General features: G+C 48.3%; 1 protein-coding gene across 1 annotated transcript; it reads right to left on the bottom strand.

The window, feature by feature from the left end:
* Positions 1 to 2,714: 2,714 nt before the first annotated feature.
* PHF5A (PHD finger protein 5A) lies at positions 2,715 to 13,035 on the bottom strand. Its single transcript, XM_054813609.1, has 4 exons — positions 12,797 to 13,035; positions 11,360 to 11,383; positions 9,766 to 9,932; positions 2,715 to 6,627 (listed from the first exon to the last, which is right to left on the bottom strand). Exons 1-4 carry the CDS (start codon positions 12,846 to 12,848, stop codon positions 6,538 to 6,540), a joined length of 333 nt encoding a protein of 110 aa, XP_054669584.1. The 5' UTR covers positions 12,849 to 13,035; the 3' UTR covers positions 2,715 to 6,537.
* Between the last annotated feature and the right edge of the window lie 54 nt (positions 13,036 to 13,089).

Genomic DNA, 13,089 nt, shown 5'->3' with positions numbered 1-13,089 from the left:
GCGCAGGGATCCGCGCTCCCGCCCAGAGTGATGCGGCCGCGGAGGGCGGGCCGGGACTACTTCCCCCTCCCCTTGCCGCCCGCTCGGCTCCGCCGGCCGCAGCGCCCCGGGGACGGGGGATTAATTCCCCTTCCCCCCCGCCCCGTGTCGGTGTCGGGGGGCGCTGGCAGCAGGGTGGCACCGGGGGCTGCCCTGACCCTGGGCGCCAGGGGGAGGAAGGGGCAGAGGGGTTAGCAAGGATGAGGATTGACCTGAGGATTTCCCCAAGCAGCTTACCCGGGGGGGGGGGGGGGCGGCACAGCAAGGTGATGGAACGGGAGCGGGGAGGGAAAGAAACGGCCGGCATTTGCCTCGCCTTCGCGCCCAACGGGTGCTTGGCAGCAGCTGCCACAGCAGGCCAGGGGGCCGGTGCTGTCGGGCCTTGGCTCTGTAGCAGGACCGGCCCCAGGACGAGGGGGGCCCAGGGGAGTAGGGGCTCCCGAGGGGACTAGCCCCCTGCACAGCAAAGCCTTCCAGAACTCTGGTGCTGGAACCCCCAAGCCCTGGTCGTGGCTCCGGCAGGAGGCTTTGGGGGTGAGGCACCCAGAACGGCGTGAGAACAGCCGACGCCGGTTCTTTCCCTCACTGCAAACCGCCCCGGACCCCCCTGCCGTGACACGGAGAGGGGGGACAGGCACGGGCGGGGAGGTCAGAGGGCTGCAGGCCCATCTCCTCAGAGGACAAATGGGGCAAGGCCAAGCAAGGCCTGCTGGTGTGACCCCAGGGAAGGCAGGGGCAGGCACAACCACCCTACGGACCCGTGCCCCAGCACCCCGAGGCGGGGAGGGCACCTCAGCCCCTCAGACACCGCACTCGCCGCCCCACGGCGCGCAACCCGCGCACTACTTTGTCTCCGTACGCCTGTGCGCCTCCGCCTTCAGGAGAGGGCAGGCCCGGCCGCGGCGGAGGCAAGAGACCGCAAGGTGCGCGAGCGGCGGTCGTGCTAAAAATAACTGCGGCGTGTTAGCAACAGCCTTCCCATTGGCCGGCCGTGCCCGGCGGCGCCTTCGGATTGGTGCGCTGCGTCAGCCAGTGAGCCGAAGGGGGTGTGAGCGGGGGGCGGGGCGGGGCGCGGCGCGGGGGCTGCTGGGAGTTGTAGTCGCCGGGGCGGCCGCGGCCTATCGCGGCTTAGCCGCCCCCGTCCCACCCCGCGGGGCGTTCGGGGGCTCCGTCCCGACCGGGCGGGCAGGGCTCCCCTGCCGCAGCGGCCAGGAGAGCCGCTACGCAAGCCAGCGCCGCGGCTGGTGCAAGGTGGAGGTTACGTGCTGCCCTGGGGAAGGACAGCCATGGAGATGACCGTCCCCAGGGCCACCCAGGCGCCCGCCTGGGTCACAGGTGGATGGCAGGCACCTGCACCCCCAAAGGCTGGGCCTCAGCCACCCGCTAGCAAGCTGACAGCACTTACCTAGCACCACATGGCTTTTTATTCTGCAAATAAAACTCAACAATGAAGAAAAAAGTGCACTTGGTTTGGGGTTGGAAGGGATATCCAGCGTGGTAACAGCCCCTTAAAGCAGCCACGGAGGGAGAAGCGTTACAGCTGCGGATGTATTTTTCTCGTGTACGACATCACCATACGTGTTTAAAGGGCACCAGTTGCCAGCAGACACGGCTCCGTGCTCCATATTTTAAACCAGAACTAAGAAGAAAACCCCCACGGGTGCCCGCAGGCCACGTATTTTATAGGCTAAGGCCATCACCTTGGACAGACTCCATGCGCAAAGGGCTCTTGCTGCCCACACGTAAGGCAGCTTTTGATCCCAGTAAATCTCCGAACAAGCAGAAGGGATGCCGAGAACGGCGTTTGCAGGCTCACCCGGCCGCGCATCGGGCATCTTCCTCAGAGCTGACGCAAGCAGACCAGGGAGGAAGAACCAGTCTTGGTGACCAGAGTACGACCGCAGCCGCGTTGCAGCGGGGGTAGCTTGTCTGCACTGTGAAACATCTCGTTTGTCTTGGTTCTGAGGAATTCCTGAGAAACAATCCCATTTGTGGAGTCACATTCCATCTCGGAATCGGATCTTCTCAATAGTACAGGGTTACGTTAGAATGTTTAATTTATCGCCCATTTTCAAAAGGGACAAAGACTGCAGACACTTCCTGAGCTGCTCTGTGTCCCTCTGGTTAAATAATTCTCTGTAGCAACCGTCTCCCAAGTGCAAAAATACAAAGTTCCTCTCCTGCCCTGTTTCCACAAAGATTCTCAGCATCCTTCTGGGTTTGGCTTGTCCTCCCTCAGGAACCCTTTACCTTAGGTGCTGCCTTTGCTGCTGAAGAGGACTTCTTTTGAATGTCGGTTAACACCGTGCGTTAATAAATCAGTTAATGCTGTCCTCCTAGCCACAGCGCTGCAGCAGCCATTCGTGCCCATTTTCCCACTGATTAAAAAAAAAAAAAAAAAAAAGCCCAACAACCTTTGAAGTTGTTGTTTTTTTTTTCTGCATGGGAAGGGGGAGGAAGAGCAGGGGAAGATTTATGAGAGCTATTATGAGCAGCCTTATTTTCATCACTCCTAGTTTAAAAGGAATTCAGTTACAAAAGAACGCCTTTTTTTTTTTTTTTTCTCCTCTAATACTCCCTTGCTTTGCTGGAAACATCACACTGTCAGCCAGAGATCAGGAAATTAAAACGACTGTGCTATTTTTAGCATCATTAAGAAAAAAAAGGCAATTACATTTCTAAAATTCTATTGTTGTTTTAATAAGGTGTTACTAAGAGGGTGTTACACATTAGGGCTCTTTAAAATACTTGCGCCTTGACCGTGCTCCTTTAATTATCGCGTCGCCCTGGTACACATGCAGGCAGAGGAATTCTGTCACAGTATCTGCTCACGCATTCTTGGCCATTTGGCTATTACGTCAAAGCAAAGCTACCGAATCACGTGTGTGCTGGGAGAGAAGGAATTGCCAGGCCGCCGGGACAGAGCTCGTTTTGCTGGGTTATTTAATGCCAAGGAAGGGCAGTCAGGTTATAATCAGGCGTAATTAACACTGCCATACCCTGAATCCTCTTTACATTCAAGTCACATGACAACCTCAAGGAAATGAAAAATTCTTTCCTGCTATTGAAACAGGCAAACAACATCTCCAGCTGATCCCCGTAATGAGAAAATAACAGCTCCTGTGCAGATAAGGTTTCAGAAGCGGGATTTTGTCTATACAATTCCCGCAGGAAAAGCTCACAGGCAGACTCGAGGCCTTTGCCTACCTTCGTGGGTTGGTTTTTTTTAAAGAAAAGTAATGCTTTAGGCTCAAGGGCTTTGTCAAGACAAGGTCTAGATGATTCAAAGGACCAGAGGTGTGTTACGGAGCTATTTGCTGAGCTTGGTTGTAGCTGTGGCTGGTAGTTGAAGAGGCGCGTAGCATGGAACATCTACATTTCAGAACACGGCGATGTCTTGTTAGTACCGGCGACAGAGGCCAATTGCTTAATAAGCCAAGAGGTCCAATGTTCCTCCTCCCAATGTAAATATTTGCAATAAAGAGATTTTTTTACTTATTACATACCATCCTTTTGATTAACAAAGAAAAAAGCAATTAACCCTACCTAGAAAAGTGACAGCAGGAAGACACATTTAGCTCCATGCAATTAGGATTTGCAGGCAGCACCACGGGGGTTCGGCTGCCACAGAGACGCGTCTGTCCATCCGTCCCTCCCACCCTTCCTTGCAGTTGTCATGCAAGTGCTTCACAGCTGGCAGCGGGGGAGCCCCTGAATCAGGCTGCTTAAGACTCCAAGGTCTGATGAAGCCCTTCCAGAGCTTGGCAGGCACACAGTAGCGGGACACGGCTTGTCTCATTCCCCCCCCTGCAGGGAAGTTTGCCCTTTTTGCATGTGCTCTGGTCTCCAGTACTGCCAGGAAATCTTCTACTGGACAAGTACTTTAAAATCTATTTAGGTTAAGAAATACAGCACTTTTCCAGGGGCCCTGACTGGGTTTCATTTGCTGGTGAACAGAAATCATTACCACGCAAGCAAGGCTGAGTTTTTCTGGGCTACCCAACTGCATTCATTACCCTTGTCTGAATTAGCAGCTTCGGGGCAATGTCCTGTCTGTGCTCTGAAAGTACCAGAAAGGCAGCGGCGCTGAACTGATCCGAGCACCAGCATTTGGCATTCTCCCCAGAGATGTCTGGGCAAACAAGGCAAAGGGGAAAAAGCCTGTCCCTCCCTCTCTCCACCTGCCCAGTGACTCAGAACAACTAGAAATGGCAGCTTAACTCTCATTGCTGCCAGAACGCAGACCGATATACTCAGCAGTCAGAGCGAGGGCACCGGGAGTGCCAAGAAAGTAAGTATGCTCTGCCTTTTTTTGGGGTGGGGGAAGGGATGGGGACACTCATATCTCTATAGCAACCCCTGCCTGGCTGATTGTGCTAAATGATCGGGAACAAGGGCTGCTCTAAAATTAGACCTTCTAGGGGTCTCTGCACCAGCGGCAATAACTCTGAGACAAAAGACATACTTCATTTCCCTCTACCTTCACAGAACAACTTTTGTTATCTTGGAAACTTCCAGGAAAGAAAAAAAATATGTATAAACCTCCTGCATTCCTAGTGCGATAATTTGAGTGGCCTGACTGAGAACAAATGATAAATTCTGGTTGAAGTGATAAAGTTCCAGGTACAAAAAAATCTGCATGTCATGCCCTGCTTTTAAAGAAATACAAAATTTAACACGGCTAATAATGGCTCTGACATGGACTTCCCAGCCAGGAACAAGAGGCAGCTGCTTACTCAGGTAGAATTCCTTTGAGAGAGTGGGTTTGCTGGAACCAAAGAACCTGTTTGCTCTGACCATCTTGGCAAACGGCATCCACGTTAGTAAAAATTAACCAGCTGTATAAGGGAACCACTGTCCAGGGAAGAAGACATACAGATACTCTCAGGACTGCAAAAAGCTTGGAAGAGAAACCTGACAGAATTAATAGCTGGGGGGGGAAGAAAGGGAGGAGCAGCTGAGACAGCTGTAGGACCAGTCATAGCTAGAGCCAGCTGCAGCAGGAAGAAATGACTTTTAAGGGAAGGATGATCACAACTTGTCTGTTTGTTTTCACTCTTATCTGAAATGCCGAAATGGCTGAAGCAGGTAGAAGAGGCATTTAAGCCACAGAGGAGTTGAGAGGAATCAGTACTAACCTCAGGGGAACAAATGAAATCCTGGAAGGGGCACAAAACGGGCCCTGCACCTCAAAACTGCACAAAGAAAATCCCATTACTGTAGCACACACTCTACTCAGACTATGAAGACTTTAAGGACTACAGGACACACCGAGCTAGGTCCCTAATTTAACCATCTGAGAAGTGCACACACTAGTAGGGAACGCAGTTCTGCCTCTGCATAAAGGTGCCCGTTCCCAGATCTCTGCTGAGCCAACAGACTGCTTTTAGCCTGTACTGGTATTTGACAAACAAGCAGCCTCTGGTTTTCAGCGTGCATATGGCTAATAGCCTAGAACACAATAGTTGGTTTCCAGTTACAGCAGGGAAGGCTTTAACTAATTCACAAGAACAGGATAGCAAGTCAAATAGCTTAGTAGGTTTTAGAAAGGGATTGGATGCTTGCATGGTGAAACAACATCCACAGTTGTATTAGCTAGGATAAGGGTTACAAGCTCAGCGATCCTCACGCTATGGGACAAAATGATCAGTGGCTGGGATCACAGGCAGACAAAAGCGATAGCCATTCCCTGAAGCTCCTTGCAGCAAGGTCACATGGCCGTAAGCAGGCACTGTCAGAAACCAGATAACCCATTGTGCAGTTCTAGCTGGACTAATCCTGCATGTCCCCAGAAAACTCCAGAGAGGCTGGGGACAGAACGAACCAGAGAGAAATCCTTGTTATACAAAATAAAAATTAAAAAAAACCCCAAACCCCAAAAAAACAAAAGGAGAAGCTTTATTGGTATGCATCCTACAGAAACAGTTACAAGAAAGGGCCTTGGATTAATCTATCAAAGAAAACATGGAGCAGCTGTGCTCTCCCTAGGAAGGCACCAGCCATGAGCAGGTTCCTTACAAAACAGGGCAGCATGGAAATATACTGGAGGAAGGGAGGAGGGGGAGTGGACACGTGGGATTGGTGCTCTGTTCCTCAATACTGATGCGTGGGATGATTTCAAACAATTGAGAGGAGGCCCAGTAAGAACAACCATAAGGTGTTTCCCCACACCAGAAATGGCACTTGCATTTTACTGAGCTGGTCTCCTCCACGTGTAAATACTTGCCCACCAGGATTTTTACAGTGAGCTGGGGCAGCTACTAGCAGAGCTTCTGAAAAGGCAAGAGACAGAAATCCTCACTTGCTCTTTCTGAGAGTCAGTTCTGATCAGGTTTCAGTCCCCACTCAGTCTGTTATTTCTCCAACCCCAAGTATACTACTGAATTTGTACTGCTTTAGAAAAAAATAATCAACCGGTTTTCGGTGACAGTAAAGTCCAGAGATGTTCCAAGACCCTCTTGCCAACCCGATAGGAGGTGTAGCCACGTACGGATGGGATCACCTCTTCTTGAAGCCGTACTTTTTCCTTTCGTAGAAGAGATCTGTCTTGGAACTGCCCAGGTTGACAATCTTAGGACAACCATCTCTCTGTACGAAGAAAAGAGGATGTAAGTTAGGAGATGAGCAAACAAAACATCATCACTTACATAGTTCTAGTAGGCTCTCAGTTCCCACGCTCCTCACCCTGTCCTCAACACACATTTCAAACACCTGTGCAGACAAACTGCCCTCCAATTCTGGTTACTACCAGCAAGAAAGTGGAACAGAGAAGAGGATGGACATCTTTTTAACATTACTCTAGGACATTCTGTTCCTCAGGGTGAAGACAGAAAACAGCTCATATAACATCAGCAGTTTACTGAAAAGGATGCTCAGTGCCTCAAGACTGGATTCTTTCTAAATTAGGATATGCAGGATTTATAGGGGGCAGAGGAATAACCTTTCCCCTCCTTAGCCAAAAAGAATCTTGTTGCTTCAGATGTCACCAAGCCATTCTTGTGTTTAGGGACCCCTCTCAGCTGTGACAGCAGAACTGAATCTCAGATTTCCTGCATCCTGGATTGATTACTGCAGAGGCTGTATGGTCATCTTAGGAGGGGACAGCTATTCACAGCAGCTACACGGGTAAGTTCTTGTACCTGAATTCTAGTAGATGGCGAGAAAAAAGCCACAAGAAAAGCAAGACGAGGAGCAGGGGAGACCCACCTCAGAGGTGTGGTTGCAAAGACAAATCAGAGATGCACCTCTTAGCGTACCAGGGAACATTTGTCCGTGGGCCACCTGAGCCCAGTGTCTGCATAACTCTTGAGGGCAAAGTGTTGTGGCTGGCAACAGCAGCTGCGAGGGGCCCAGAAGGCAGAGGAACATGTGTCCTTGGCTGTTGTGCAAGCCTGAGTGGATTAGATTTAGAAAGCCTCTGGGCAGATGTCAGCTGCTGTAGAAACTGCACCCAAGCTGCCCCACCAATACCTGCTCCTGTGCAGGAGATGCAACCTGGTGGGGAGGGTCTGCATGGTAGAAATAACAGGAGAGGTGGGGGGGAAAGAAATCATCCCTCCCCCATACACCTGCCACAACCCATCTCTAGCTACTATCTACTTATTTGATTTTTAGCCTGAATAGTAGGACTCTTCCAAGCCTTGCCTCCCACGATCCAGGGAGTCTGTGACAATCTTGACAGCATTATTGCAGGGCTCTGTTCATTCTTCCACCTCCTCCTAAGGAGGCAGCGCATGAGCACACTCCTGTCCCCAAGTAAAGATTACTTTTTGCAACTCAGAGCTGTCCTGGGTGACAAGGTGGGGTTTTGGCCCTTACCCACAGATCGAAGTGGGGCAAAACAATACCTCACTCCTTACTCCATCAGAACAAATTAACCAAGAGTAACCAGGCTCTTTGCCTTGTGCCCAACAGAATTCTACCTCTTCCCTCCATTTTAGGATTTGCTTTCTCGTGTCACAATCTTTTCCAGTCTTTCTCGGAGGATGATGGAAATGCTGTGACTGAAACCCTGGAGTGTTAGAGCTTCAGGTATAAAGCCCTGTCCGTTTGCTTTTCTTATTCACATCAGCACCAGCTACCATAATTGTGACAGGGAACACACTTAACTTTTCTCTTTCCAGGCACCCTACACCTATGACAGTACTTTTCAATCCTGCAAGTCAATCATTTCAAATCTGCTGTTTCAGATCTGCCACTTCACATCTGCAATAATCCCTTACATTTGAGTTTGCTCTTCACCCACAGCAGCCTTCACCCAGTAGTCAAAATACCTCAGTTCTGATTTGTCATACCCCTGCTCTTCCAGCTCTACGTTTTCTACAATCCTCCATTGCAGAGCAACTGGCTATTTCACACCTGATCCAGGCATGATAAGCTACAGGTGAGCTTAGGTTATGAAAAATACCTTCTAGGAATCAATACGAATTGGTAAAAATAAAACCAAGCCTATTTTACTCATGACTTATGAAGCCAAGCATCTTGGTTCCAAAGGCAAGTGAACAAAACTACTGTTTCTCACAGCATGTCTGAAGTAGGAGGCAGCACCACCATCGCAGCACTTATATCCATATTTAGATACTAAGAAAGATTATGGTCCTGTCAGATCTAATGACTAAATTCAGACAAGGACCTGCCCCTGTCCTGAATTTAGCTGCAGGCCTCTAGAGAAGATGTAGGCACTGCAGAGAATTAAGCCAGCAACTCACTCAGCTGAGCATGTTCCTCTAAATTAATCTGAACCATTCTCTCCGCATGTTCTCCACTGTCATTAGGGTGTGCTGGAGATGGCGCATGCAAAGCACCAAAACCCAAACAACCTTTAACAGACACTTTCACAGCTATCAGGGCCATATTCTGGGGATATTGTAACTGCAAGCATCATGTTCTTGCTTCTCCCTCTCTTTCTACCAATTCATTTGTAGTTCTTCACGTCCTGCGCTCATCGTGTTGGATATTAACAAATACCTTACAGGGGGTGAACAGCTGCCTCATTTCTCATGCGCAGTGGCTGTCTTTCAGCACAAGATTATAAAAAGATTATAGCACTGACTATAGGAATAAGGGGTTGTTACACCAAAGTGTTAGCAGAAAGAGAGATGTCTACAATATAGGCCATACCAGAAAAGATTTTTTTTAAAAAAATCATATCCCACTGAAATTGTACAAGAAACTTTAAACTTGTAAAACACAATTAGTAGTGCAGACACTGGACACCAAGATCTAACTTTATGTGGTAATCCGAAGGACAACACAGGTAGTGATTTCACAGGCCTTAGAGTACTGTACATGCCCTTGGTCAGTGGCTGATAAGAGACTTCTAGTAAGGAGCTGCTCCTACCACTGCCTTTGCAGTGTCTGGAATATCTCTGACCCTGATAAAACCCTGGCTGAGAGATCAAGTAAGATAACAACTTAAAGTGGTAAGTTGCAGCATGTGGAGGAAGTGAACCCTGAGCGTGCAGTGCAAGTAGTCAAAGATCCTTCGGGATGAAGAGTTAGAATACCTCAAAATGCTACGGTATCTCAAAATGCTTTGCAAACACAAAGAGCTACCAACAGGGGAAGAAAGTTACGAGGTAATGAAAACCAGTGCCAATATTGATAGTTGAACCCAAGCGTCCCATGTCCCAACACTAATTTCACTAGCTCCAAGCCCCTTGAAGACAAGCATGGCTACCAAATAAAGACATAAGCAATTCAACAGGAGACTGGATGACAACATACATCTTTTTCCTGGATGGTACACTCCTTGCAGTAGTAGGCATCAGACACTCCTGGACCCCCGCAGATTACACAGCGCCCTTGGTATGAGCCGTAGTTACATTCATCACATATGCGCACGAGAGTGCAGGGCCGCACATAGGAGTCACAGATCACGCATTTGCCGTCACCTGCAAGTACAGCAGAGCCTTTGGTTACAGAACATCCTTTTCTTCACCCCCACATCAAAGAGGAAAAGCTTCCTGATCAAAGCACTTGCCTGTACACTCAAAGACAATACAACTGAACTGCAGAAATTTATCTTGCAGGCACAGGGTGCAACTTCGTATCTGCACACAGACTTGAGAGGAACAAGGGCCAGTAGCCTGCAATATTTGAGGTTTTTTATTTATTCATGCATTCACAATCAGAGAAGAAACCCAACGTCACTTCTTCTGTGATTAGCCAACACCTGCTTATATCATACCGTTACTTTTACTCTAGAACTTTTCCTGATTTTTTCACTTGTGAAAACAATGTTGGACTGACAGGACTAGGGTCCTTACCTACACAGAAGCAGCAGTGTAAGCTTCTCCCACAGTGACACATCAACAAAAGTCTGGAGTTACTATCCTCAAAGAGATGAGATAAGAGATTGTACTCGTAGTCCCTTTAATCCTTCATCTGTGAGAAGGCCAAAGAAAGGGCAAACTGGCATAAACAGCCATTTCACAAAAGGCGCTCTTGCTTTCTCACAAGGAACCGAGTGAAATTCAAGTACTCGTATCATACAGGCAAGCAGCCATGAGATGCCATTGACAGTCTCTGCTGTGCTGGACCTTATCCAAAACACTGACCTAGGGATGAAAGGCTTCATATCCTATTACCAGTTCCCAAGGCATCTAATTCTGACTCCCACAAACAGCTCATCTAACCTGCTCTTAAATCTCCAGCACGACGGCCCTCAACTACAACCAATGGGAATCTGTTTCATTGCTGAGTGCTCTTGAAAACAATGTTGTTCCTTCAGACGGTGCTTCTCTCCACTTCACTTACTTTCATACTATTTCTGAGTCACGAACTAGTCATCTTATTTGTTCTGTTCCCTTACAAGGATCTAATGACAGATCATACTCTTTCTTCCCTTCTACAGATGAGCACTGGCTTTTGATTCTGTGGGATTTTTTTTTTGCTCTTACTCTAGATTTCCCCTCCCCTCCATTTCTTATTCTCCTAGATGCTGAAGGGAACTTTTCTCAAGGTGTGAAGACATCAGATTCCAAAAATGCTTTTTTTCCCCCCCGCTTTGAAATGACCATGCTGATCATTTTGTATTACAGATTACAAGGAATCAATCAAAAAGTCACCTTAGCCTCAGCTACTCAAAATGCTGGTAGCATATACTGTAGAACAGCATGCATTTGTGTGACAATCTATTTGAGCATGTAACTTTAAGTATTCATTGATTTACGCTTGCAATACACAACTGTTCTCATCTCAAAGAGTGACATCAAGTTTCTGGTTAAAGCAAAAATAGAATCCGATCCCCAAATCCAAACTGTATGTTCTAACCACAGCACCGCATTCTCAAGCAACTATATGTAGAAGCTATACTTACATTTTTCACAAAGTCTTCCAATTGCTGTAAGAAGAAAAAGAAGAAAAAAAATTATTTGAGGCAGAAGTAGGAGAAAAATATAAGTAACTACAAGCTTGAATGTCAAATAATTATCTTCTGCAGTGAGCAATCTTAAAAAAAAAAAAAAGTAAACCGCAGAAACAGTTTGAGCATAAATACAAACATATTTATGATAAACAATATATATCCTCCTGGAAACATTTACCAAGATCAAAGTTTAGATGCACTGTGAACGCACAATGACACCCATTGATAGTAAGAAAATCTACATTCATTGTTCCATTTCAAACATAGCCAATGTACCTAACTAAAGAAATCCTATACATAAGTCTTGGCATAACTTTTACGCCAGTTTTAATGAGACAAAAAAAACCCCAAACAAGTGTTTATTTGATATAAGGCAGCCCAAATACCTTCTTCACTTCAGAACGTGAAGGCAGTTAAATGTATCTTAAAAGTCTTGTCACTTTTCTGGGAAACTCACAACAATGATGTTAGTAACTTGGATAAATGCCATAAATATCAAGTTCTAAAGACCAGATGTCCACATTCACAAAGACTAAATGGTGATTCAGTTGAAGTTTGAGGGTCAAGGCATTCATCAAGCTCGAAATGAACTTCCAACATAAATAGGCTGTTCACTGTATTAACTATTCTAAAAAGAAGTTTCCTGTGGACAGTGCAGCTGAATATCTTGTGGTTACAGTTCTTTCAGAAAATTGCACGTTAAATTTGTTTTTCCAAGAAGTGAAAAAAATCTGGAAAAGATATCTCGACTTTTAATCTTGTATAAGACTTCTTTAAGACTTAGCAGTGCAAATTCTGACACAAGTGACAAGAATAAAGCTCATTATCTGTATACAGGTGTAACCTGGAAGATAGTTTTATCTTGCAGCCTGAAAGATGTCCCCAGTGCTGGCTGAAGCCTTCAGATCATTCTCCTGGCTGCACTGGTATGGCCAACGCAACAGGAATAACGCAAATTAATTTTTTTTTTCCCCCCTGTGTATAGCCATCAACTCCGCCTGCCTTTCCCCCCACCTGACGAACAAGAAGCTGCGGTTACGCACGCGTTAAAGCCATTCAGCTCTACTGAGAGAGGCCCAGGAGCGCCTGCACGCCAGGACGGGCCCCCCGGGGAAGCGCCCAGGGCAGGGGTAGCGCCAGGGACCTTCCTTACAGAGCCTCCTCTCCCGCTGCAGGGGAAGAGCCCATAAAACACGGCAGAACGTCAAAATAAAAGTGAAATAAAGTAAGAGCGGGAGGAGGGAGGAGAGAGGCGGGCGCCCCTCCCCCCCGCCAGGCCTAACGGCCACGCGCGCGCCTAACGGCAATAACGGCACACACGCGCGCGCGCGCGCCTCCTGCTCGCCCCGCAGCGGAGAAGGGTTGAGGCGGGACCCCTCCGAGACTCACCCACGCCCGCCTGCTTGCGGCAGAAGATGAGGTCCGGGTGGTGCTTGGCCATTGCGACGCGACACCCGCCGGCCGCTGCCGCCACGCGCGCTCACCTCCGACCCGCGCTCCCCGCCGCCCCCGATCCTGGCTGGGGTGAGGACAGCGCGTGCAAAAGCACCGCCCCGAACGAGAACGCCGGAGCGCGATCGCGCGAAGGACTGCAGAGAAAATCTTCTCTGAGGAGTCACTCCACAGTTACGTTCTTCTGCCCAAGGAAGATCCGCGCCTCAACCGGTGGCCGCCTTTTTGGC

Source organism: Grus americana, chromosome 1, assembly GCF_028858705.1.
Source record: "Grus americana isolate bGruAme1 chromosome 1, bGruAme1.mat, whole genome shotgun sequence".
Lineage (NCBI taxonomy): Eukaryota > Metazoa > Chordata > Aves > Gruiformes > Gruidae > Grus > Grus americana.
This window is presented reverse-complemented; position numbering and strand designations above follow the sequence as displayed.